The sequence below is a fragment of the Vombatus ursinus genome, unplaced genomic scaffold (assembly GCF_900497805.2).
Source record: "Vombatus ursinus unplaced genomic scaffold, bare-nosed wombat genome assembly UNPS02011591.1, whole genome shotgun sequence".
NCBI lineage: Eukaryota > Metazoa > Chordata > Mammalia > Diprotodontia > Vombatidae > Vombatus > Vombatus ursinus.
Window position 1 is genome coordinate 307,733 of NW_020951369.1, and position 24,465 is coordinate 332,197.

Consider the following 24,465-nt stretch of genomic DNA (forward strand, 5'->3'; position numbering starts at 1 on the left):
GCTAAAAGACTAACATCATTTTCTGGCCATCATGAGGAATGCCAGGACATCTTTAATGTGTGGTTGACTGTGATAGACAACTGAGGCAAGGGAGTTTCACTTATCAGTATCAATGCTAGGTGTCCTGAATGTATATCTTTGTTAAATATTTTTCTTTTGTAATGGCTAAGTAAATCTTTTGTTAACTTGAATGACTCATGAGTGTCTCCTTATGTTCCCTTGTGGAACCTAAACTAGCAGGACATTGACCTGACTCAGGTCTAGCCCAGAAAATCAACAAAATCACAGTCCCTAAACTAAATATGCAATAGCAGTATTATTTTTAAAAAAGTATTTCCTTTATACATACAACACTCTTGCTTCATATGAATTAGAGTTAAAATAAAGACATTTCTTGCTTTACAATATACTGTCATCTGCTACGGTGAGTAGAGCTCTGGCCTTGTGTCAGGATGACCTGAGTTCAAATTTGCCCTCAGATACTTATTAGCTGTGTGACCCTAGGTGAGTCACTAAGCCTCTGACTGCTTTAGTTTCCTTAATTCTGAAATGAGGAATGGCAGCTAGGTGGCACATTGGATAGAACAACCGGCCTAGGAGTCAGGAGAACCTGAGTTCAAATCCAGCCTCAGACACTTACTAGCTATGTGCCCCTGTCACTTAATCCCAATTATTTCCCCTCCTCCCCCAAAAAATTCTGAAATAGGGATAATAATAATATCTACCTTTCAGGGGTTGTTGTGAAGATCAAATGAGATAATATTTGTAAAGCACTTAGCAAAATGCCAGGCACACAGTAGGTACTTAATAAATGCTTTTTTTTCACCTTTCCTGAATGCAAATTAGGAAAATGACAAAAACAAATATTGAGACATTTTTCATGAAAACAGGAGGCCAATTTGCCATTATGAGTTGGCTTCATGAGTTGCTTTTGCTGTAGTAGCTTTGGGCATTTGAGAAGAGAAATTGTCTTTACTCAAGGAGCACTTTTGATTTATCCATTTTGTGTTGGTTTCAGCTAATATCGACAGAGTTCTGGTAGACTAGTCACAGAGTTGTCATGCTACGAGAAAATAAAAAAGACAAAAGAGGCTGGAATGAAAGATTCATATGTCATTCATTCTTGCCAAAATGAACTTGCCAGAAATGATACCTTTTAAAATTATACGCTGAAACTTAGTATATTTCCAGAGGGTTGCCATTAGGAATCTTTTTGTTCCTGTATAATAGCACTGAGGAGCCGTAAATAGTCCTTTTAATTTATTAGAAGACAGATAATTACTGACTCTAGATTGAAAAATATGATGAATTGTAAATTTGAGATTGGAATAGACTGGGAGTAGGGAACCTTTTAATGCAGAGGATAATTTTTGGGAAAGAATTTGTGTTGATAAACTCATCCATCAAAGACAAGCCAAACTTTTTTTCTTAAGAAATAGAAATACTGAGGGCATTAAATTATTGAGGTCATTGTGTTATTTGGGGCAAATTCACTGATAGCTGAAGGACAAGTCACAACATATAAACACAGCAGTTTGGGATGATTTAGCGGAGGGACAAAAAGCCTTCCCCTTGCAGCTTCCCCTGAAGATATCATGCTGGTGTATACCACCATGCAAGAGCTGAAGTGCATAAGGGTGAGACAGAGGTAAAAATAGAGAATATATTATGTATTGTCTGTTTGGTGTCCTTCATCATTAGGTTGGTCACAGAGTGATTTTTTATTTTGTCTTAGTGCATCTTAAGATCTATAGATGGACCACAGTTTGCCATCCTGAAATTACAGATCCTGGTGATGGTTTCTGTTTAGAAAGGCAAAGAATATATTTTATAAAGTTCTATCAACAAAATTGATAATCAAAAAATTCAGTGCTTAAAGGGTAAACCAGTTATCTGGAAAAGGTAGTTATGATAATATAACTCATTCCTCTGTTATAGTGGGTAAAGGAGGTGATGCTGTAATTATCACCCCGACTGATTGGGGGTGCTAGTAGAAATCCTGAAGCTACCAACGCTTGGTTGCAGTAGTTGTAAGAAAGTAACAGAGTTTACCAAATTCTAGCAATATTTTCTTTTTTACTAAACCTAGAATTTTGTTAATTATGTTGTCTGGTTTTTCTAAGGGAGAGATTTTCAGGTGGTGAAGGGAGGAGTGGGAAGTTAGAACTGTTTAAAAGGACTTTCACAAGCAGTAGCAAGTATTGTTGATGACATTTGGTTGGTTCTTGCTATTATTTTTCAAATGGGGATAACAATAACACCTATTGCACAGAGTTATTGTGGGGCTCAAGTGAGATAACAAATGGAAAGAGCTTTTGCAAGCCTTAAAGGGCATTAAATGTTTTCACCTTTCAAAGATTTGACTGAGTCAGGAATTTCTTTCTCTCCCTCTCCCTCTCTCTCCTCCCACCCCTTCTCTTCCGTCTCCCCAAGTAAGGCAAACAGTGGTGAAACAGTGGTGATAGTGACCACACAGGAATACTTCCACTATCTTGGCACAGAGACAATTCTCTATTTATCTTTCATTGACATGCGCTTATAGTAGCATAGTACTACATAAATACTATTATTATATCACAGTGGCATTTAGATGTTGCAAGTAGAACTGGGGGAGGGGTGATAAGCCAGGGTGAAGATGAGTGGCTATAAAATAAATGACAAAATACTAACATTATCATAGCTTAAAGTTGGAAAGGACTTAGTGATTATCTAGTCCAACCCACTCATTTTAGAGATGAGGAAACTGGGGTGTAACTTACCCAGAGTAACATAGGTAGTAAATAGGAGAAGTCAAAACTTCATCCCAAATCTTCTGGTACCAAATCCAACATTCTTCTGCAGCATACAAAGATAGAGGACACTTCAAAGTTTAATTGCTTAACAAAATGGGCAAGATTTCAAAGGTAGAAAAATGAGGCCACAGGTAATGAGGCACGGAGGAGTGACTTGATTAGAGATGAGGACAGAGAATAGTTTTGGAGAGGTGAGACATAGAAAAAGATGGAAGAACAGGAGATCATGTTCAGTTGGAGGCATTTCAGAGTTCTGGATCAGGGAGGAGAATATCTGTGTGTGATGATGAGATCAAAGGTATGACCATCCTTGCATATTACTGAGGTAGAAGAAAGGTACAGCTCATTGGAGTGGAAGTTGCTACCAATGTATATGAACATGTATATCCCACCACTCCCCCAATATGTATATTAAAGTCCACAAGCAATAATAATAGTAACAATATTAATAACTAAGATTTATGTAACACTTTAATATTTGCAGTGTTTTTTTAACTACTGGAGACCATTGGAGAATTTGTTTATGCTTTGTCTTTTCATAAAACCTTTCTGTGGAGATGACATTGAAAAACAGCTCAAAATTTTTTTCTTCACCCAAATGGCAAGTTGTGAAGTTGGAGAGAGCAGTACGAAGGAAGTAGAAGCAAAGAGGAGAGAGTGACCCTTTTTCTTTTCTGACCCATACTTCCCACTTCACCCTCAAAGGAAGAAGCAAAGAGCATTTGGTAAAGATGAGACTTTTAGGGGCCTCAGCCAGAGGAAACGTCATGTTGGGGACTCTGGTCATTGGCATTATGAGATTGTGTTGCTAACGGAAGCTTACCTAAGAGTTAAAATTAAAAATTAACATTTAATTTGATTTAAAAATTTTATAGATATATTTGGCTTTCATCTAGCCTTCATTTTTCAATATATCCTTTCCCCTTCCTCTCTTAGAGAGTCACTCTTTAGAACAAAAAATAAAGAGGGAAAGAAAGGCATTTCAGCAAAACTATCCGATACATCTTCTGCATCAGTTTACTCAATGTTCTATAGCCATAGTTCCCTTCCTCTGCAAAGAAGGTAGGGAAGTATACTTACACCTCTTCTTTGGGGCCAAGCATTGTCATTGTAATTATACAGAATTTAAGTCTCCCCCCTTCTTTCCTTTTACATTTTTGCAGATGCTGTATATATCATTTTTCTGATCTTTTGCTTTCGACTACTTTACTTTGCATCAGTTAATATGTTTTCCCATGCTTCTCTGTATTTTTCATCCTTTTTTAAAAAATAGTATAGTAATATTTCATTATATTCAAGCACCACAATTTGTTTATCTGTTCCCCACTTGAGGGACATCTACTTTGTTGCCAGTTATTTTTCTTTGACCTTTCATAATTTTTTCCATCTGTAACATAGTAAATAGCATGCTTGCAAATGAGGAGCTAGTTTTCATATTCTGGGGTAGTATGTCCTACAGAGATTTTCTTGATTTCTTGCATGTGATCATATAAAGCAAGAGAAAAAAAAAGTTTCCTCAAAGGTAGTCAGTCCCTTTAGGCCGTGAAAATCTAGCCCAAGGGTTATGCACATTATTTTGTGCCATCTTGTAAATGGATGAAGGAAAGATATGTAAAGAATACGCAAAATTTGATGTGACCTTATATGAATGAGACCTAGGAGTCTGTTTGCAGAAGGTTGTAAGAATTTAGAATTTTGTAGACTTTTTAAACCTATAATTCTGTGACCTTAAATATATGCTACAGTGTGACTGAGGTATATTGGAAAGGCATGATTAGAGAATAATTTCTGCAAAATAGACTATTTTGTTTTGTGGCCAATGAATTCAATATAAGTTAACAGTATGTTATAGCACCTCTCTCCTTCTGACCTCCTCTAAACCCTGATGTAATGCGAAGTGTATTCATAAAAGGTTAATGTCCAGAGGGAATATTATTCTCTCTTTCCTCCATCTGGCTTGAGGAGAGGGGCCTTGTGGGTGTTCTGCTATGCTCTGTAGGAATGAAAATAAAATCTAAAAACCCATGCCACTTTTATACAATTAGTAGGGGTTCAAGATACTCCAACCCCTTGCTTATAGCTGTTCCAGGTAAAATTCTGCTATGCTTAAGTGTTTATCAGGACCCTTTTGAAATTTGGGTTTTCCAGAGAACACAGCCTGTTGTCACGATTATTCAGTCTGCTACTGAGAGAGGTCCTTTCTGTCAAAATGCATAATCACATAATTTCCTTCACAGACTTTCATTTCAATAGTGAAATATCTGAGGAGAAAAGGAGAAAATCACATGAATAAATCCAGTGTGCTCATGTGCTTGTGCACTTAGAAATATTCTATTCAGCTTACTCCATACTCCTTTTTTCATTCCCAATGAAGCTCGGTTATCTCTTTTCCAAGTGTCACACAACTTTAATGTTTTGGTTCCCAGGGACACTCCAAGAAGACAAGTCTGCAGCCTTTTAAAACTGACATTTTTCAAACACTGCAGTTTCTTTCTTTGGTTTTCTCAGGTCCTTGACCATTAAAGTGTTTTTGTCTCTCTGTATATTGAATACCTATGGCTGGATCAATTTGTTCATGAAAGGAATTAGAAAGGGGGGAGGAGATATTCTAGAACTTCTTGATAAGTTCATGGCTTTATTGCAAGTGTTGTAATGAAACATTTTTATTGTCATGGCATTAAGGATTTATCCCAAAGGAAAAAAAAAAACAAATTTGGAAGAGGTTGGACCCTTCCCACTAAAATCATTCTCTGTTGCTTCCTTTATAGCATGGAGGTGAGTTCAGCCTCTCAAAGGGGGCATACTACCAAATTGGAAAGGCTTTGAGTATTGGCTACTTGTTTTGTCCCAGGACCTCTTATATTTTAGGAAACTGAGGTTCAGATAGGCATGAAATGATTTATTCAAAGTCACTCAATTAGTGAACTTAAGCATATGTATGCACACATGTGCACATGCACATACATATACACACAGAAGGAAGATGGCGTTCAAGTTGTGTCTTGAGGGAGGGACTAACTTGGTGTAGTCCATGCTGTGCTAACGAATTTAAAATAATTTTTAGTGATTTTTAAAAATATCACCAATTTTCCCTGGTATCCTTCCTTCTTCCCCTCTCAGAGAGTTATCTCAAAGAATTTATGAAGACAAAAAAAGGAAAAAGAAACAGAGAGGGAAGAAAAAATTAGCATAACTCATTATTACTAAGTCAGAAAATATGTGTAATGTACAACATTGGTAAACTTCCTACATGTGCTGCAAAGGGGTGGGGTGGGGCTATCTTTTTTTCTTTTTCTTTTGGGTCATGTTTGTTTTTTAGAATTTTGCAACATTTACTTAAAATATTTAAATTAATTTTTATTTTTAAAATAAATTTTTATTGGATATCTTGTTTTATTTTATGTCACCATAGTTTACCCCAGTATATTTCCTTTTCCACTCCCCAGAGAGCCATTCCATATAACAAATAAAATTTTTTAACAACAAAAAAGAGGAAAAAAGCACAAGTGATCAAACCATTGAAAAAGTCAGAAAATATGTGTAATATATTATGCTAGTGGACGGTTGATGTGAAAATGTTTTTCATGTCTCTTCTGTTGAGCCATACTTGTTCCTCATGATTTCACAGCATTCTCTTTTGACTTTTCTATGTGTGGTTGCTGAGGGCTAGGCCTGGAGTCAAGAAGACCCGAGTTCAAAACCATCCTCAGACATTTCCTAGCTGTGTGACCCTGGACAAGTCACTTAACCCAGTTTGCCTCAGTTTCCTCATCTGGAAAATGAACTGGAGAAGGAATGGAAAACCACTTTGGTATCTTTGCCAAGAAAACCCCAAATGGGGGTCATGAAAAGTTGGACATGATTGAGCAACATATTTTTTTTTTCTCAGCTCTACTTATTTTGCATCATATACAAATTATATCATTGCAATAAACCTGTAACATAGTTACTTTCATTACTGCTATTTTATAGATGTACAAACTCAGGTCCATCAAGGATAGATGACTTGCCCAGGATCTCACAGCTAGTGTCTTAGATTTTGAACCTAGGTCTCTAAAACTGTCTTCCTGACTCTAAGTTGTCCCTATGTCCTCAGAGGGTTGATTTCTACTAAAAATTAATGGATGAAAAACTTTTATTAAGGGATCACTGTGGTACCAAGCGACATGCTAAGCATCAAGAATACACATTAAAAAAGTGAGTCAGTCCTTTCTTTAAACAAGTACATGTTCTAATGGGTGGAGACAACACATGTCTGAAAGTTCAGCTGTAGGATAGATGACAAGATTCAGTGGTTCTTTGGAGGTACCTTCATGACAGGTAGTAAGGCCTCTGAATTGCAGAGGACATTTTGGCAGGGCTCATGGCAAAGCTGTAAGTTCATTCTTTTGCTCACCAGGAAGTGTATGTCACTAAATGTCTCATTGTTGAAGAGGAAAGCAAAGTACTCCTTCATTGTGAGCTTCCTTGCTTATAAATGTTCATAGGCAAGTGAAGTGATGCATCATTAGTTGGTAATGATGATCAAATCAAGTTACCCCCAATATTGTGTTACCTAGCTTAAGACTGTCCTTCTAGATAACTGAATGATTTAACCCAGATAAAATGAACTTACTTGGCTAGTGTGAAGGAGTTGTTTGGGGTAGGGGAGCAGTTTGGTGACCTTCTAACCCCCAACACATAGCTACTATTCCACCGGTGCAAGAGACAAGCTCTAGATAAGTGAAACAACTATTTCCTCTATGATGTTCTAAGTCAGCAGGAGTCCTCTATCTACTGCACCATCTATTTGTCTAGTTGCATCATCTTGTGCAACTCTTATAGGAAGGATGTTACAATCTACTGATATCCACCATGTGCTTCTTTCTTGCCTTTTGGGTGACCTGAAACTTCAGCTCTTCAATGACTGTGTTATTTCATGACTCATAGTCGCTCATTATCTGTCCCAGCAACAAATTAGGTCTGCTTTCTGAGGATTCACATAGCTAAGTGTGGAGAGTTTCCTCTCATATAAGCTGGACGCTTAGTAATACATTCTTTGCCCATGGCAATCCATCAATAACAAGGGACAGGTAATATGAAATTTCCTCTTGAAATTGTTGCCCAATAATCATTAGGCCCACCCTGATTGCTTTTGGGTCCTGGGTGAATTGGGCAGGGCCTATTTCCATGAGTGCTCTGAGCCAGATGTTTACTTCATAAAAACCAATAGGTTAGGATCTTATTCCTGCATTTAAAAAAATGTTCTAATTAGCAACAGTATTTCTAGTGTAAAGATAGCCCCAATTGGGAAGAAAAAAGTGTCAAACACTTGGCTCAGAGAATTAATTTCCATATTATCTTATGTAAATATACACACTGAGTTTAGTTCTTAATGACTAAATTAGGAACAAATAAAATAAGTTAAATAGTCTAGGCTTCTGTGCTTGTACTCTCTCTTTGTCCTGCTTCTGAATGAGACCTTTTCAGACCTCTGATTCTCAGGAAGGTACGTGATGATGGAAACCTATCTGTACTTGTCAAACTAGACTAACTTTCATAGACTTTGTAAAATATAACATCTGACCTGAGGGAAATGTTCCAGAAAAAATATTCTGTGTACCAGATAATTCTTATGATATGATATTTTGATAAATGTAAATGAGAGGTGAAGTATAAATGATGTGGGAGATGAACTTTCTTTTAAAATACTGCTGTTGAAAATGGAAGTAAAAAGATAATGGAGAATGTATAATTTGGACTTTATGAAAGCTAGAATATTGAGATAGAAGTTGAAGGTTTATTAATTCTGGATATATCAGGCTATGCTTATACCTTCTCTCTGGATATATGCCATTTTATCCTTCAAATTGAGTGAACATTTAAGGTGACCTCTATTTTCTTTCCTCTTTAGCAAAATTGGCAGATAACACACATTTTTTTTTTCCTGTGGGATATTCCTGTATTCTGTAACTTAACCTGGAGTTACATATAAAATACTTTTGTAACCAGCTCTCAGTTGTGTGAAGGTGGATAAAATGCATTGTTGCTTATTTGTGGGACATTTGTTTTCAACTTATTGTGAAGTTGAACCTCACCTACTTTACCCACTTAAATTCTGGATTGACATTTTCCTTTGAACTCTTGCAGGTAGCCTAAAGTCCAACAGCTACTATGTGGATTGGAAGACAATTAAATGACAAGAACATTAGCTCCATATTCAAAGAACTCGGGTTCAAATCTCTTCCTTGACATTTACTATCTTGTGACCTCGGGCAAATTGTTTAACCTCCCTGGGCCTTTGTTTCTTCAGAGTTAAAAAGCAATTGGACTAGATCAGAGGTTCCCAAACTTATTTGGCCTACTACCCCCTTAAAAAAATTACTCAGTGTCCCCTTGGAAATCTACTTTATTTAACTTTTTTTTGATATTTGCATCATTTAAAAATATATAAAATATTTTTTTAAATGACACATCTTAAATTTAACAATTTATTGTAAATTTGTGGGTTTTTTTCTGCGTTGAAATTTCAATGACACAATATTGCATCATGTAACTGCATAGTATCATATTATAAACAAGTCATTACACGCACATATTCCTGCCAGTGCATGTTGGCCTGCCAACATTTGCTTAAGACTTGTCAGAGGACTTGACTGCTGATCTGTTGTAATTTGCATTTTGTGTGTTTATTTGGAAAATAATGTAATCACAATGAGTTTAACTCTGTTACACAACAGATGAAACATGTATGAATGTTTTTTCAAAATTTTCTTATCTTTTCTTTTTTTTTCTTATGCTTCTACCACCCCCTCATTTTTATTCAATGCCCCCCAATTGCACCTGAAGCTACTATAGCCCAGTGCCCCCCCCAGGGGGCAGTATCACTCACTGGGGGAACCTATGGACTAGATGCCACTTGAAGTCTCTTTCCAGCTCTACCTCTATGATCCTATGATTTTCTATACTTTTAATGAAGTTGTGAGTTAGAAAGACAAATAACTTAGGGAAAGGGTGGTTAGTTCTGCTTAAGATGGCACCCAATTGAGCTGAGCTTCTGGGAGTTGTTCAATGAATACTTATGGAACTAACAGTATTAAGAAATTATTCTTTCTATTCCTAGCATGGAACAAAAGAATAGAAATTGTATTCTTTCTGTGCCTTGCCTCAGAGTGAGATCTTTTCAGGCTTTTGATTTTTTTTAAACTCAGTTTCCCTATCTTGCCCAAGCCGAAAGTATAATGATCACATACAGATTCTATCCCACTACTAATCAGCGAGGGTGGGGAAATTTGGCGTATACACACTGAGTTTAGTTCTTAATGACTAAATTAGGAACAAATAAAATAAGTTAAATAGTCTAGGCTTCTGTGCTTGTACTCTCTCTTTGTCCTGCTTCTGAATGAGACCTTTTCAGACCTCTGATTCTCAGGAAGGTAGGTGATGATGGAAACCTATCTGTACTTGTCAAACTAGACTAACTTTCATAGATTTTGTAAAATATAACATCTGACCTGAGGGAAATGTTCCAGAAAAAATATTCTGGACTCCTTTTCCTATCTGGGTTGCTTTACCCCTTTTCAGTAGCCTGGTGACCCTTCACTCTCAGGTGCTCACTGTCTTGGTGCCAGATTTAGTACAGACACCTGACCAACCTTAGCACTATTGAAGCTCAGAACTGCCAAGCTCAAGTAGTCTACCAGCCTCAGCCTCCTTGTTAGCAGAGATTATAGGAGTGTCACCACCATGTCCATTAGGACTCTGATTTTTAGGAATGTAGGTGATGATGAAATCCTTTCAGCCCTATCAAGGAGGCAAGATGGAGAAATTTAAATCTTTCATACTCATTATTTTGTTCAAAATGTTGTGAATTATAGAAAACTGGACGCTATGAACAAAAGAACAAATCAAAATTAAGGAACTGATTTAGGAACAACTAGAAGTATTATTCTTACTTTTGCTATTCTCCATTCACAAGGATAACTAAAATTGGACACATTTATATACCTGGTTTTTCCGAACCCAGATGTGTATGTGTTAGTCATCATGTACATACTAATTATTTTTGTAATAGCACAGAAATGTGACCTTTACAACACTTCAAATTATGATAAAATTTATTGAAGAAGTGGGTATTTAATAGTGTTTGATTCTGGCATATTGGTATGGATAGTCAGCTGGAGAGCACAGAAGTTGTTGTTTGTCCTTTGTTGTCAAAGAGGACCATGACATCAGGGCAGTGATGCCATGACATGCAGGTGAATTGGATTTAAGTACTTTATGTAGGACAGCACAATGCTCTAGAACCTGCTCTGCCCAGAGATGCTGTCCAGGATGCACTTTATACTACAATATATATGTGTATATACATATACATATATACACACACACACACACACACACACACACACACACACACACACACACACACACATATATATATATAATCTGTCTTACCCTACAGGAAAATAGGGGGGAAGGGGATAAGAGAGGGGGAACTGTATATAGATACTTTTCAATTTTATGTACTCAAAATTGTCCATTTTATATGATTATCTCTATCTCTCATTTGATCAGAACTCTTCTTTTAATCCAGAGTTGGGTGAAAAGCATCTCATTTCTTTTCCTTTTTCTTTGTTTACAATATAATCCATCATCATGAATCCCTTTGGAGATTATTGAATTCATCTTACTGGTTCAGAGCTCCTGCAGTTTTAGGACGCTTATTTTGGAAACCAGGCTAGCATCTGCCTCCTTTGGTGTGTCCCCATTCTGAGATCCTATAAGTTTTTTTTAAAAAAATTTTTTATTTCTTCCCAATTGCATGAAAAACAATTTTTAACACTAGTTTTTTTTAAAATTTTGAGTTCCAAATTGTCTCCCTCCCTCCTCTCCACCTTCATTGACATGATAAGCAGTTTGATATAGGTTATTCAGATGTAGTCATATAAAACATATTTCCATATTAGTCATGTTGTGAAAGAAAGCCCTGACCAAAAAAAAAAAAAGAAAGAAAGAAAAGAAAAATAGTACGCTTCAATCTGCATTCAGACTCCATCAGTTCTCTTTCTGGAGGAGGATAGCATCTTTCATCATGAGTCCTTCAGAATTTTCTTGGATCATTGTATTGCTGAGAATAGCTATGTCATTCACAGTAGATTCTCATATAGTATTTCTGTTACTGTGTACAATGTTTTCCTTATTTCTTTTTGCATCAGTTCATATAAGTCTTCTTTTTGCATCAGTTCATATAAGTCTTTCCAAGTTTTTCTGAAATCATCTTGCTCATCATTTCTTATAGCACAATAGTTTTCTATTACAAGCATATGCCACAACTTCTCTAGCCAGTCCTCAATTAATGGTCATCCTTTTAATTTATAATTCTTTGCCACCACAAAAAGAGCTGCTATAAAAATTTTTATACAAATAGGTCCTTCCCTCCACCCCCTTTATTATCCTTTTGGGATAGAGACCTAGTAGCAGTATTGCTAGGTCAAAGGGAATGAACAGTTTTATAGCCCTTTGGGCATAGTTCCAAATTGCTACCCAGAATGGTTGGATCATTTAACAACTCCACCAACAATGTATTAGTACCTCAATTTCCCCACATCTCCTCCAACTTTTATTATTTTACTTTTCTGTCATATTAACCAATCTGATTGGTATAAGGTGGTACCTCAGTGTTGTTTTAACTTGCATTTCTCTAATCAAATAGTGATTTAAAGCATTTTTATATGACTATAGATAGCTTTGATTCCTTTGTCTGAAAACTGCCTATTCATATCCTTTGTCCATTTATCAACTGGGGATTGACTTATATTCTTATAAATTTGACTCCAAATATTTGAAAAATGAGGCATTCATCAGCGATACTTGCCTAAAAATTCCCCCCCCCCACCCCCGCTTTCTGCTTTGCTTCTAATTTTGCCTGCCTTGGTTTTGTTTGTACAGAATTTTTTTTTTTTTTTTTTTGGTGAGGCAATCAGGGTTAAGTGACTTGCCTGGGGTCACACAGCTAGTGAATATCATGTGTCTGAGGCCAGATTTGAACTCAGGTCCTCCTAACTCTAGGACCAGTGCTCTATCCACTGCACCATCTAGCTGCCCCCAGAAAATTTTTAATTTAACATAATCAATATCCATTTTATATCACATAATGTTCTCTATCTCTAGTTTGGTCACAAATTCTTCCCTTATCCATAGATCTGTCAAGTTAACTATTCCATGCTCCCCTAATTTACTTATGGTATCCCCCTTTGTTTCGAAATCATGTACCTATTTTGACCTTATCTTGGTTTTACAGTGTAAGATGTTGGTGTATATCTAGTTTTTGCCATACTATTTCCCTTTTTTCCCAGCAGTTTTTGTCAAATAGTGAGTTCTTGTCCCAAAAGCTTAGATCTTTGGGTTTATCAAACACTAGATTACTATGTTTATTTACTACTGTGTATTGTGTACCTAATCTATTCCACTGATCCACCACTCTATTTCTTAGCCATTACCAGATTGTTTTTGATGATTACCACTTTATAATATATTTTGAGATCTGATATGGCTAATCTACTTTCCTTCACATTTTTTTTTCATTATTTCCTCTGATATTCTGGACATTTTTTCTTTCAGATGAATTTTGTTGTTTTTTCTAGTTCTATAAAATATTTTTGGTAGTTTGGTGTGGCACTGAATAAGTAAATTAATTTAGGTAAAATCATCATTTTTTATCATATTGGTTCAGCTTTCCCTTGAGCAATTACTATTTTTCCAGTTTTTCAGATCTGACTTTATTTGTGTGAAAAAGTATTTTGTTAATTATGCCCATAGAGTTCCTGGTTTTATCTTGACAAGTAGACTCACAAGTATTTTATATTGTCTACAGTTATTTTCAATGGAATTTCTCTTTCTATCTCTTTTTGCTGAGCTTTGTTGGTAATATAGAAATGCTGATGATTTCTGTGGGTTTTGCACAAAAAAAACTTACAACTTTTATAAAATTGTCAATTATTTCAATTAGTTTTTTAGATGATTCTCTAGTATTCTCTGAGTATACCATCATATCATTTGCCAAAAGTGATAGTTTTATTTTCTCATTGCTTATTCTAGTTCTTTGAATTTCTTTTTCTTTTCTTATTGCTATAACTAGCATGTCTAGACTGATATTGAATAATAGTGGTGATAATGGGCTCCTTTGCTTCACCCCTGACCTGATTGGGAAGGCTTCTAGCTTGTCTTCATTACAGATGATGCTTGCTGATAGGTTTAGATGGATACTACTTATCATTTTAAGGAAAGCTCCATTTCTTCCTATGCTTTCTTTTTTTTTTAAAATAAGAGTGGGTGCTGTATTTTGTCAAAGACTTCTGCATCTATTGAGATAATGATATTATTTCTGTAGGTTTTGTTATTGATATGGTCAATTATGCTCATAGTTTTCCTAATATTGGACCAGCCCTGCATTCCTAGTATAAATTTCACCTGGTCATAGTGTGTAATCCTTGTGATATATTTCTGTAATCTCCTTGCAAGTATTTTATTTAAAATTTTTTGCATTATTATTCATTAGAGAAATTGGTCTATAATTTTCTTTCTCTGTTTTGGCTCTTGCTGGTTTAGGTATCAGTACCATATTTGACTATTTTTCCAAATAGTTTATATAGTATTATAATTAATTGTTCGTTAAATGTTTGGTAGAATCCATCTGGCCTTGGGGATGGAATCCTATCAATTTTAAGTCCTGTTTGCATTGTAAAGAAAAAAAATTTTTAAGACTTACAAACTGATCAATGCAATGATCAATTATGACCAATTAAGGACCAATGATGAAGAATCCAGCCAGCCTCCTGACAAAGAAATGACGCACTCAAGATACAGCATTAGACATATATTTTTGAACATGGCCAATGCTTGACTTTGTCTCTTTTGACAGTTTATTTGTTATAAGCTTTAAAAAAAATTTAATAGGAGGGAGAGAAAATAAATGCTCATTAATTGAAACAAACAAACAAACCCAGCTTTAAGGCCCTGTTTAACTAAAGCTCTTGTTGGTTTCTGCTTTCACACATGGAGCCCTTTGCTATGCTCCTGTAGGCTTACCTTCTTGTGTTCTTGTGTATTGTTTGTTTGGATGGAGGGATGGAGGAGCTTCCTGGTATTTCTCTTTGGCTTTCTCGGTCATTATTCAATCTAGTGTCCTCTTAGATCCTAGTTAGGGTTTTTATGGGAGTACTGGTCTCCTTCAGTACCTTTCATGTCACTTGTTATTAATGGTCTTTTGTGTTTATTTGTTTTATTTTTGTTTATCTGTGCACATGTGGTACCCTCCAAGTAGGATACAAACATCTTGAAGGCAGGAATGATTTTTTTTATCCCCACCACCTACCACAGTGCCCTAAAACTTAGTAAGTACTTAGTAAAGCCTTTTAAATTGAATTGGAACTTTCCTATTATGTAAGATGAAGATGAAAATTCTTAATTTTTTGGGCATAATTTGCTATCAGATTAGAGAGAATTAGTCTGTGAGAAATAGAATTTAAAAAACTACTTTATGGTACATTTGAACAAATGAACTGAACATACAAACCAGATATATTCGGCAAAGTAATCATTTTATTCACTTTTCAAGGGTAAAGTCCAACATTTGAAGAGTGCTCTAAACTCCACTGAGAAAGGCAGCTTATTGGTTTAAAAATGAAATATTTCTATTTATTATAGTTATTGTAATAAGCCACAAGGTTAGCATACCATATGTATCTTTAGACTACTGAGTCAAAATAAAAGTGATGAAGGTGTTTTTTAATCTTAATCTTGTTTATATAGATGTCAAATTGGAAACTTTGCAACTTATTGTCTTTTTCACAAAGGCCTTTAAAAAAAAAACCTACTCAATGGGCAAGTTATGTGACTTTTTGCTTTGTGTATGAAACCACATGTCCCTAGTTTCTTTTGGCCTTTTTGTTCTTGCCATATTTGGCATCTGCTATTTTGTCTTTTAACTGAAGCAGCTAGTTGGTTTCTTTCTTTCTTTAATATGGCCATAGTGTGACCTTAGGAAACAGAAATTTCTATCTATAAAAAGGCCCATCACAGCTTTAATATTTCTTTTGATTAAAAGTCCTGCTTGGAATAGCAGACGTGGTGAGAAATCTATTGTTAATTTTAAATGATTCTAAAATCATGTGTCCCCATGATACTTTAGTTCTTATGATGATTTATGCTTTAAGAATCAAATCTGGTTTATGTCTATACGAGGATTGCATTTCATCTTCCCTTCTAAACACTCTAAGCTTCTGAAAATTCATTCCTTATAACTTTTAAGGTGAGTTGAAATGTAAAACATAAAAATGAAAAATGTGGTTTGAACACAGTCCCCTGTTAATCTGACTTTCAGTTAGGAATACATCAATTTTCTTTTGCATTGGTAATTCATTGTTCTTCCTTTTTTTCCCCCCTTTTTCTTTTTCTTTTCTTAGATCCCATTTTACTCTACCCAAATTCTTCAGTTCTAGGTCTAAGGATAGCTGCTTTACTGAAAAGACTCCTTTGTTGAAGACTTCCTCAGAAGAAAATGGGTGAGGATTTTCTCTGCATAATTCAGATTCTTGAGCATAACTGCATACTAGTTCTCACTTGAATTCATTAAACATTTACTAATTACCTACTGTGTGCATCAGGAACTATGCTAGAGACAATGGGAACACAAATGAGAGTCCCTTCCCTCAATGAGCTAACATCCTACTGTGAGGAAATAACATATACATACATATAAGGTATATACAAAGTAATTTTTGAGAAGCAGCAGTAACTGGCACATAGTAGGCACTTAATCAATATATATTGATTGACTAGTTGAAGAATAAACCTTGGAGTCAGGAAGACCAGAGTGGAAGTCATTCTCTGACACAGTACTGTGTGATCCCAGGAAAGTCACTAAACCTCTCAATGTCCTGTGTGACTAAATTATTAAGTTGCCAAGGAGTTGGAAAGGGGGCACTGATCTACATCAGTAGTAATGGTTTCCTAACTAGACATTCCCTATACTCATGAAATCACAGGTCCAGGTCCTAATGCCCTTTTCTCTACCTCCCCAAACAAAGACGGCATAGTTTTCAAAAGGAAGAGACCACTACAAAGAGCACTAGAATTAAGAGTCCTAAGATTTAGGTTCTAATCTGTTGGTTATTTTACTACAAAAATGACTTTGGACAAATCACTTAACTTATTTGGGTCTCAGTTTCCTTATCTCTTAAATGAAGGGGTGAACTAGAAGGCCTCTAACATTCTTGCCAACTCTATATAATCTTGTCAGGTAGCTAGAGTGCTAGGCTTGGAGTCAGGAAGACAAGGTCAAATCTAGCCTGTGATGTTTATTAGCTCTGTGACCCTGGGCAAGTCACTTTACCCCTTTTGACCTCAGTTTCCTCATCTGTGAAATGGGGACAATAATCACACCTACTTCCCCGCCTCCCCAGGATTGTTGTGAAGATCAAATGAAACAATAATTGTAAAGTGCTTAGCACAATGCCTAACACATAGTAAGCACTATAAAATTTAGTTATTATATTGATGAGTAGGCAGATTTCAGAAAAACCTGGAAAGATTTATATGAACTGATGCTGGGAGAAGTGAGCAGAACCAGGAGAACATTGTACACAGCAACAGCAACATTGTGTGATGATTAACTGTGATAGACTTAGCTCTTCTCAGCAATACAGTGATCCAAGATAATTCCAAAAGACTCTGGAAAACACTAATCGCATCCAGAGAAGGGACTATGGAGTCTGGATACAGATCAAAGCATATCATTTTCTCTTTTTTATTTTGTGTTTTTCTTTCTCGTGGTTTTCCCCTTTTGTTCTGATTCTTCTTTCACAACACGACTCATGTGGAAATACGTTTAACATGTTTGTACATGTATAACCTATATCAGATTGCTTTCCATTCTTGGGAAGGGGGGAGGGAAGGGAGGAAGAAAAATTTAAAACTCAAAATTTTACAAAAATGAATGTTGAAAACTATCTTTACATGTAATTGGAAAAAATATTATTAAGGGAAAAAATAAAAAAAATAAATTGGTTAAAATGAAGATATATTAAAAATAAAATAAAATTTAGTTATTATTATTATTATTATCCTACTCATGAGTAGAACTTCACTTTCTAATTCCCTCTGAAACTTCAGAATTAGAGCAGGGGTTCTTAACTCAAGGTCCATATACCCCCAAAGGGGAGAAGATTTCAGGTGCCTCACCTCTAACTGAAATTTCTATCTTCTTTCAATTATTGGAAAAATTATTCTGTCAAATCCATCTGTTTCACCAGATTGCCAAGTGGCCCATGCCATGAGAAAGGTTAAAAAACCTTGCCTTAGAGTCAGAAATTTTTAGGGTATAGTCACAGAATTGATGTATTTCAAGGTTTCTATGCAGCTTGTTATTAAAATCTTTTGCAGTCTGCTTCTCCCCATTTACCTGTGGTTTCTTTCCACCACAGCTACAGAAGTAACATTTGCTTTCTTAGTGAATTAGTTAAAACAGTCTTGCCATTCCATCTTGCTCCACATTGCCTAGTTTTTCATGTTAGGATGGAAAATAAAGGAAAGTCACAGATAATCCCTAAACCATGGATAGAAACAGAAAGAAAAGGATTACAGTCACATTGGTCCTGGAGTTAAGAAGACCAGAGTTCAAATTCAGCTTTAGATACTTACTAACCCTGTGACCCTGGGCAAGTCACTTAACTCCTTTCAGCCTCAATTTCCTCAACTAAAAAAACGTGGCTAATAACAATACCTACCTTTTGAAGATGTTGTGAGGATCAAGTGAGATAATATTTATAAAGTGCTTAGCACAGTTCCTTGCATATAGTAGGTGATATATGAAAGTTTATTCCCTTCATCCTTTCCTCTTCATCTCTGCCAACATTGTGACTACATTGAATATTTTTTCGCAGAAAGTTTTCTTTCTTCTTGACTTCTTCTCTCGTTCTCTTTTATTTTTAGAAACAATAATGGTTCCTCTCCCTCCAACTCTTGGAATCAATACCTTTTAAACAGTGTTTCAATTTACTCATTAAATGCTTCTCATTTCAGCACCACAGCTATAGCTCACAGGATTCCATACCAGCTGCATTGAAAGAGCCTGAATTTGCAAAACCAAGCTAACCAAAAACATAACTTTAAAAATAAAAATAACTTTAAAAATACAAACAAAGCATAACAAAGTTGTAAAAAATCTATAAAATTGATTTATCTTAAGTGTGTAGAAATGAGATTTTTTTTTCTTCAATTCTACATCAAAGTGAGACATGCCTTTCCAAGAAGTCAGTTATACAGTGCTTTGCATAAAGCAGCTGCTGTTTAAGTATTTGTTGATTTGAATTGATATGGAATTCAGAATTTAATAATTAAAGAAAAATGAATAATTGTTGAGGTTAAAGAATTGAATAAGTACCACAGTGAGTACAAACAAATCAGTTTGGGCAGGTCTGGGGACTGACTCTTGTCCTGAAAGATTGGCACAGTCCAGGGGTTGGGAACCTTTGGTCTTGAGGCCACATGTGGCCTTCTAGCTCCTCAAATGTGGCCCTTTGACTGAATCCACTCCGGAATTCATTTTGAAGAACGGATCTCTTTTATTATTTCTTATGTCAGGATTGTGTTGTCTTTGTCCCCAGATTCAAATCATGAAGTGTTTTCAGGTGCCATGATTTTAATATTAAGTGCTAACTCTTCTCGCTAAATACTGAACTTGACTATGGTTATGCTCAATGTTTTATGGGATAGATGTTGGGCCTGGGAAGAAGGAACAGGGGGTAACATAAGTGCATTGAGAATAGTCAGCTATTTCCCCTCTTCCATGGTCCCCCAGAATGAGCTCAATTGCTATGATAGTACAGAAGTTCTTAACCTGGGGTCCAAGGAGAACACAAGGCTTCACTGGATGGATTTCAAGGGGTCTGTAAACTATATTTTCCAAGGGGTGGAGAACCTGTGGTCTTGAGGCCACATGTGGCCCTCTAGGTCCTCAATTGTGGCCCTTTGACTGAATCCAAACTTCACAGAACAAATCCTTTAATGATTTGTTCTATAAAACTTGGACTCAGTCAAAAGGTTGTACCCAAGGACCTAGAAGGCCACATGTGACCTTGAGGCTGCAGGTTCCCCACCCCTGCTTAACTTCTAACTGAACTTTATCATTTCTGCAATTATTTCCCAAAGCATTCTTCCTGTGTGGAGTTATAAGCTTCACCAGACTGCCAAAAGGAATTATGGCACACAAAAAGACTTCTGCTATCCCAAGAACTAGAACCTGTTGGAACAGATGGTACCTTTCCTTAGGCCACCACTGTGTTCCAAGAAGAAAGTCCCAGGTCAAAGTTATGATAGACAGGTTGCTAATTACTTTGGGAAGGACCATTTCTACATCTACTCTTAAATATATTCATTCATTCATTTTAGGCCTCAGACTGTATTTCATCAGTGTTGGGAACTTGCTGTGAGAAAAATTTCTTCATTGATGCAGATCTGCAACTGTTTTACGATTTGTATTGTTAGAGAATTTCCAGGAATAACAAGAGTTTAAGTGACTTGCCCAAAATCACACAGCGTGTGCACATCAAAGACTGGAGTTGAACCATATGTGTTCCTCACTTAGAAGGCCAGCTTTTTATCTACTTAGACGTGCTATCTCCCTGTCACTCTCACCAGAACAATGTTAGGTGTTTAGAAATGGTGCTACTAGGTCCTGAGGCTGCTATGGTACACCGTGGCTTCCCAGTTATAGCTGCCATGTGGTTTTGTTGAGGTCAGATTTGAGAGAGCAGTTCAGGTGTGAAAGAATTCACTTAGACCACCTTTTCTCAGCCATTCATTGGGAGCTTTATTATATGAAAGCTTCACAGGCCCCAATAGCGAGAAGCTAATGAAAGGCCCTGATATTTGGAAGGACTAGGTTTATACAGACAGAAAGCTATGCAGCCTGTAGGATGATGATGTAATTTTAAGGTTTCTTATGGGGGTTGAAGATTAGGGATAGGATGAGGAAGATGATTGCTTACAAGATAAGGAGAAATTGTCATGACACAGGATGAAGGAGAAAAGGAATTTTATGGTCCAGGATAAGGGGAAGTTTTATGGTATTTCAAGATAAAGGGAAGAGACTTTAGGATGCCCTCAAGCTCAGAAGGGGCCTCACAGTACCGGAAAAGCAACCCTTAATATTCTTTTTAATCCTTAGAGCACCATTTGTATCCACATCAGTTTAAGCAGCCAGGCCTTTTTATAGGTTGGCTAACTGAAAGAGAGAGAGAGAGACAGACAGACAGACAGACAGACAGACTAATAGACAGACCAATAGACAGACAGGCAGACATAGAGCAGGGCTCAAGGCAAATTTCCCGGTACACCCATCTACTTGGTATAAACTGACATTTGTAGTTCAACCATTTCAGTCATATCTGACTCTTTGTGACCCATTTGGGTGTTTTCTTGGCAAAGATACTGGAGTGGTTTTCGAGGAAACTTAGGCAAACAGGGTAAGTGACTTGCTCAGGGTCACACAGCTAGTGAGTGTGTGAGGTCAGGTTTGAATTCAGGTCTTCCTGACTCTAGGCCCTGTGCTCTATTCACTGCGACACATAGCTGCCCTGGCTGGCATTATCTTAGTCAAATTAGCATGGTTGATTATTGTGCAAGTTTTTTGATAGCTTTATTTTTGCTTGCTTCTTGTTATTTTAATTTTTGCCAAGTTTATTTGCTTCCTGTTTATTTAATATTTAAGCATCTTGTGAATTTAAAGAAACTCTCCCTTTTTAAAAGGTTATATTTAAGTAATTTTGAAACAGAGTTAATCTTTTCAGTGTTTTCAAGACTATTTGGGGGGGGGCTGGTAGTGCATGCCTGTAATCCCTGTTACCAGGGAGTCTGAGTTCTCTTGAGTTTGTGAGTCCTGAGTTGCAGTAGACTAAACCAGTTGGATGTTTGTCTGCAAGTTCAACGTCAATATGAGCATCCAAGGAGTAAGGGGCCACCAGATTGGCTAAAGAAGGACAAATCAGAGCTGGGTTGGAAATTGAGTAGGTCAAAACTGCTCTGGTCTGAATGGGAACAGACCCATGAGAACTTCCTAAACTTCCAGCCTGGGTGAGATAGGGAGAGCTAATCTTTAAAAAAAAATGGTCTAACCTTTTATGTATGAATAATGTAAAACCTATGTCTAACATTGTTATTAGTAATTAGGTAACTTGTGAGGTAGACCTGAGAATGATATGGCTTCAAAAAGTAAAACCATTCAAGTACAGCTAAAAGAGTAATTATTTTTTGCAAATGAGGTATAAGAGGAAGAACCAATACAGAGAGGGGAGCTGTTAGTTCTGTAAACCTACTCTTATTGGGAATGGGTTTAAGAGGGGAAAATACATATATATTTAGAAGAGCATAAAAGTCTTCTAAATTTAGAAAGAAATAAAATTCTAAGGGGATAGGAGGGGGAAGAGGATAAAGGAGGAATCTTTAGAGGGGAGGGTATGGGCATAGCTTAAAAGGAAGATATAGAAGGGGGTTTAGATTTAGGGAAATGGGAGGATAAGTGAGGGATTGCTGGAGTGGGGATATGTTAAGTAATAGGAGGGTAACGTAGCAAGTAAAAGTAAAGTAGAGGGGTTAGGAGAGGGAGGAAAAAAAAGAGATATGCACAAACAAAAAAACAAAGATTGGGAGTAGAATCTCTTAGGGAAAGTTTATGTTTATATATGTGTGTATGTATGTATATATGTATGTATGTGTATTTATGTTTAAGTGTATGTATATATCAGTACCTATATATATATATATATATATATATATATCTCCAATGCTCAATTATAGCCTTGGGGTGGTGGGTAGGAGGAAGGGAGGAGGAAAAAAGAACCAAGTAAAAAGTATACAGCAGAGAACAAAAGAAAACCTATAAGAAAGCAAAAAAAAAAGAAATAGTTTTCAACATAATGCACAGCATTTAATATATAGGCTTTCTTGAAATGAAAAGTTATTGCTATGTATTTTGAATCTTCTCCTATGTTCTGCTGTGCACATGACATTTTTTGTTTTTTTCTTATTTTATATTTAAATTATAATGTTTATTTTTCTTTTCTTATGTATTTGTTTTAGCATTTGTCTATAATAAAAAAATTAAGAAAAAGATTTAAAAAAGAAAGGAAAAAGTGGTATATCATATTTTTTCTTTTTATTTGGCAGTGTAATTATACTGATAGTTTAGGGGAATGCTATATAGATATAGTTTACCTAGATTTTAGCTAAATATTTAACAAAGTCTTTGCTATTTTTATAGAAATGATGGTGAGATATGGGCTACATAATAGTACAGTTAGGGGGATTTGGGACTGGATGAATAGGAAAATCCAAAGAGTAGTCCTTAAAGGTCAATGTCCATTTAGAGGGCAGTCTATAGAGTACATAAGGGATCTGTGCTTGGTTCTGAATTGGTAAAGAATTTTTATGAATGATAGATAAAGGTCTATATAGCATGCTAATCAAATTAGAGAACACAAAAAGCTAGGCCAAATAGCTAACATATCAGACATGGAATCAGGATCCAAAAATATCTTGACAAGTTAAAATATGAGGCCAAATTTTATAGGCATAAAGGTAATATCTTATACATGTATTCAAAAATTCAGCTTTATAAGTACAATGTGGGGAGGCAATAGTTTATCTATGGGCAAACTTTAGAGGATTGCAAACATTTTCGTAATTTCATAATTCAATCTTAAGTTGCATTCAGAGAAGGATAGTTTCCCAGACTAATGAAATGGCACTTGTACTTTGCCTTAATTGGACCACATCTAGAATACTCTGTTCACTTCTGGATCCCCCACTTTGAGGATAACGCATAACCTGGAGAACATCTAGAAGATGACAGCTAGGATGGTGAAGAGCCTAAAAAATCATGTTGTGTGAGAATTATTTGACGAAACTAGTGATGTTTAGCTCTGAGAAGATAGGACTTGGCAAGGAAATGATAGATCTCTTCAAATATTCTGAGGAGTATCATTTTAAAGAAGAATTAGCCTTGTTCATCTTGGCTCCAGAGGGAAGAACTAGAAGCAATGGGTAAAAGTTTTCAAAAGGAAAATTTAGGCTTGATTTAAGGGAAAAATCTCCAACATTTAGAGCTATCTTTTTTTAAAAATTGTACTGTGTTATAGAAATGCTTGTTTTGTTCTGTAAATTGAAAATAAAATTAATTAAAAAAATAAAAGTGGAATGTGTTATCTCAGGAGGTAGTGAGTTTCCCTTAAATGGAAGTCTTCAGGATAAGAATAGATGACTTGTCAGATGTACTAAAGGATGAATGATTTTTCAAGTATGTTTTGGACTAGATGGTTTCTTGAGGATCCTTCCAATTTTGAGAGTCTGTGGTTATATGTAATATGGGACAAAGTTCTCATCAGAGATTCTGAAAGAATTAATTTATTCTCATTATTTGTGAGGGAAAACAATCCATCAGTTAAAGTTTTGTCTATATTTATGTCTGTTCAGCAGATGGTGGAATGTGGTATTTATTCCTTTCACAACTGAGTATTTCCTAGAAGAACCACATAATTGTTAGAGAAGATTAATGATTATTTTTAAAGTCTGTGCTATGTTTGTATCATTTGTTACCTTGCTACATGTTGGTTTTACACAACCTAATTTGCCTCTC

The 24,465-nt window shown here is 35.9% G+C and overlaps 1 protein-coding gene across 1 annotated transcript in view; it reads left to right on the forward strand.

Moving 5' to 3' along the window:
• The window catches only part of OCA2 (OCA2 melanosomal transmembrane protein), a 556,217-nt gene that overhangs the window by 41,978 nt on the left and 489,774 nt on the right, over nucleotides 1-24,465 (forward strand). The window contains exon 2 of the mRNA XM_027856659.1: nucleotides 16,238-16,336. Within this exon, the coding sequence (XP_027712460.1) occupies nucleotides 16,238-16,336 (99 nt within the window). The remainder of the gene's footprint in view (nucleotides 1-16,237; nucleotides 16,337-24,465) is intronic.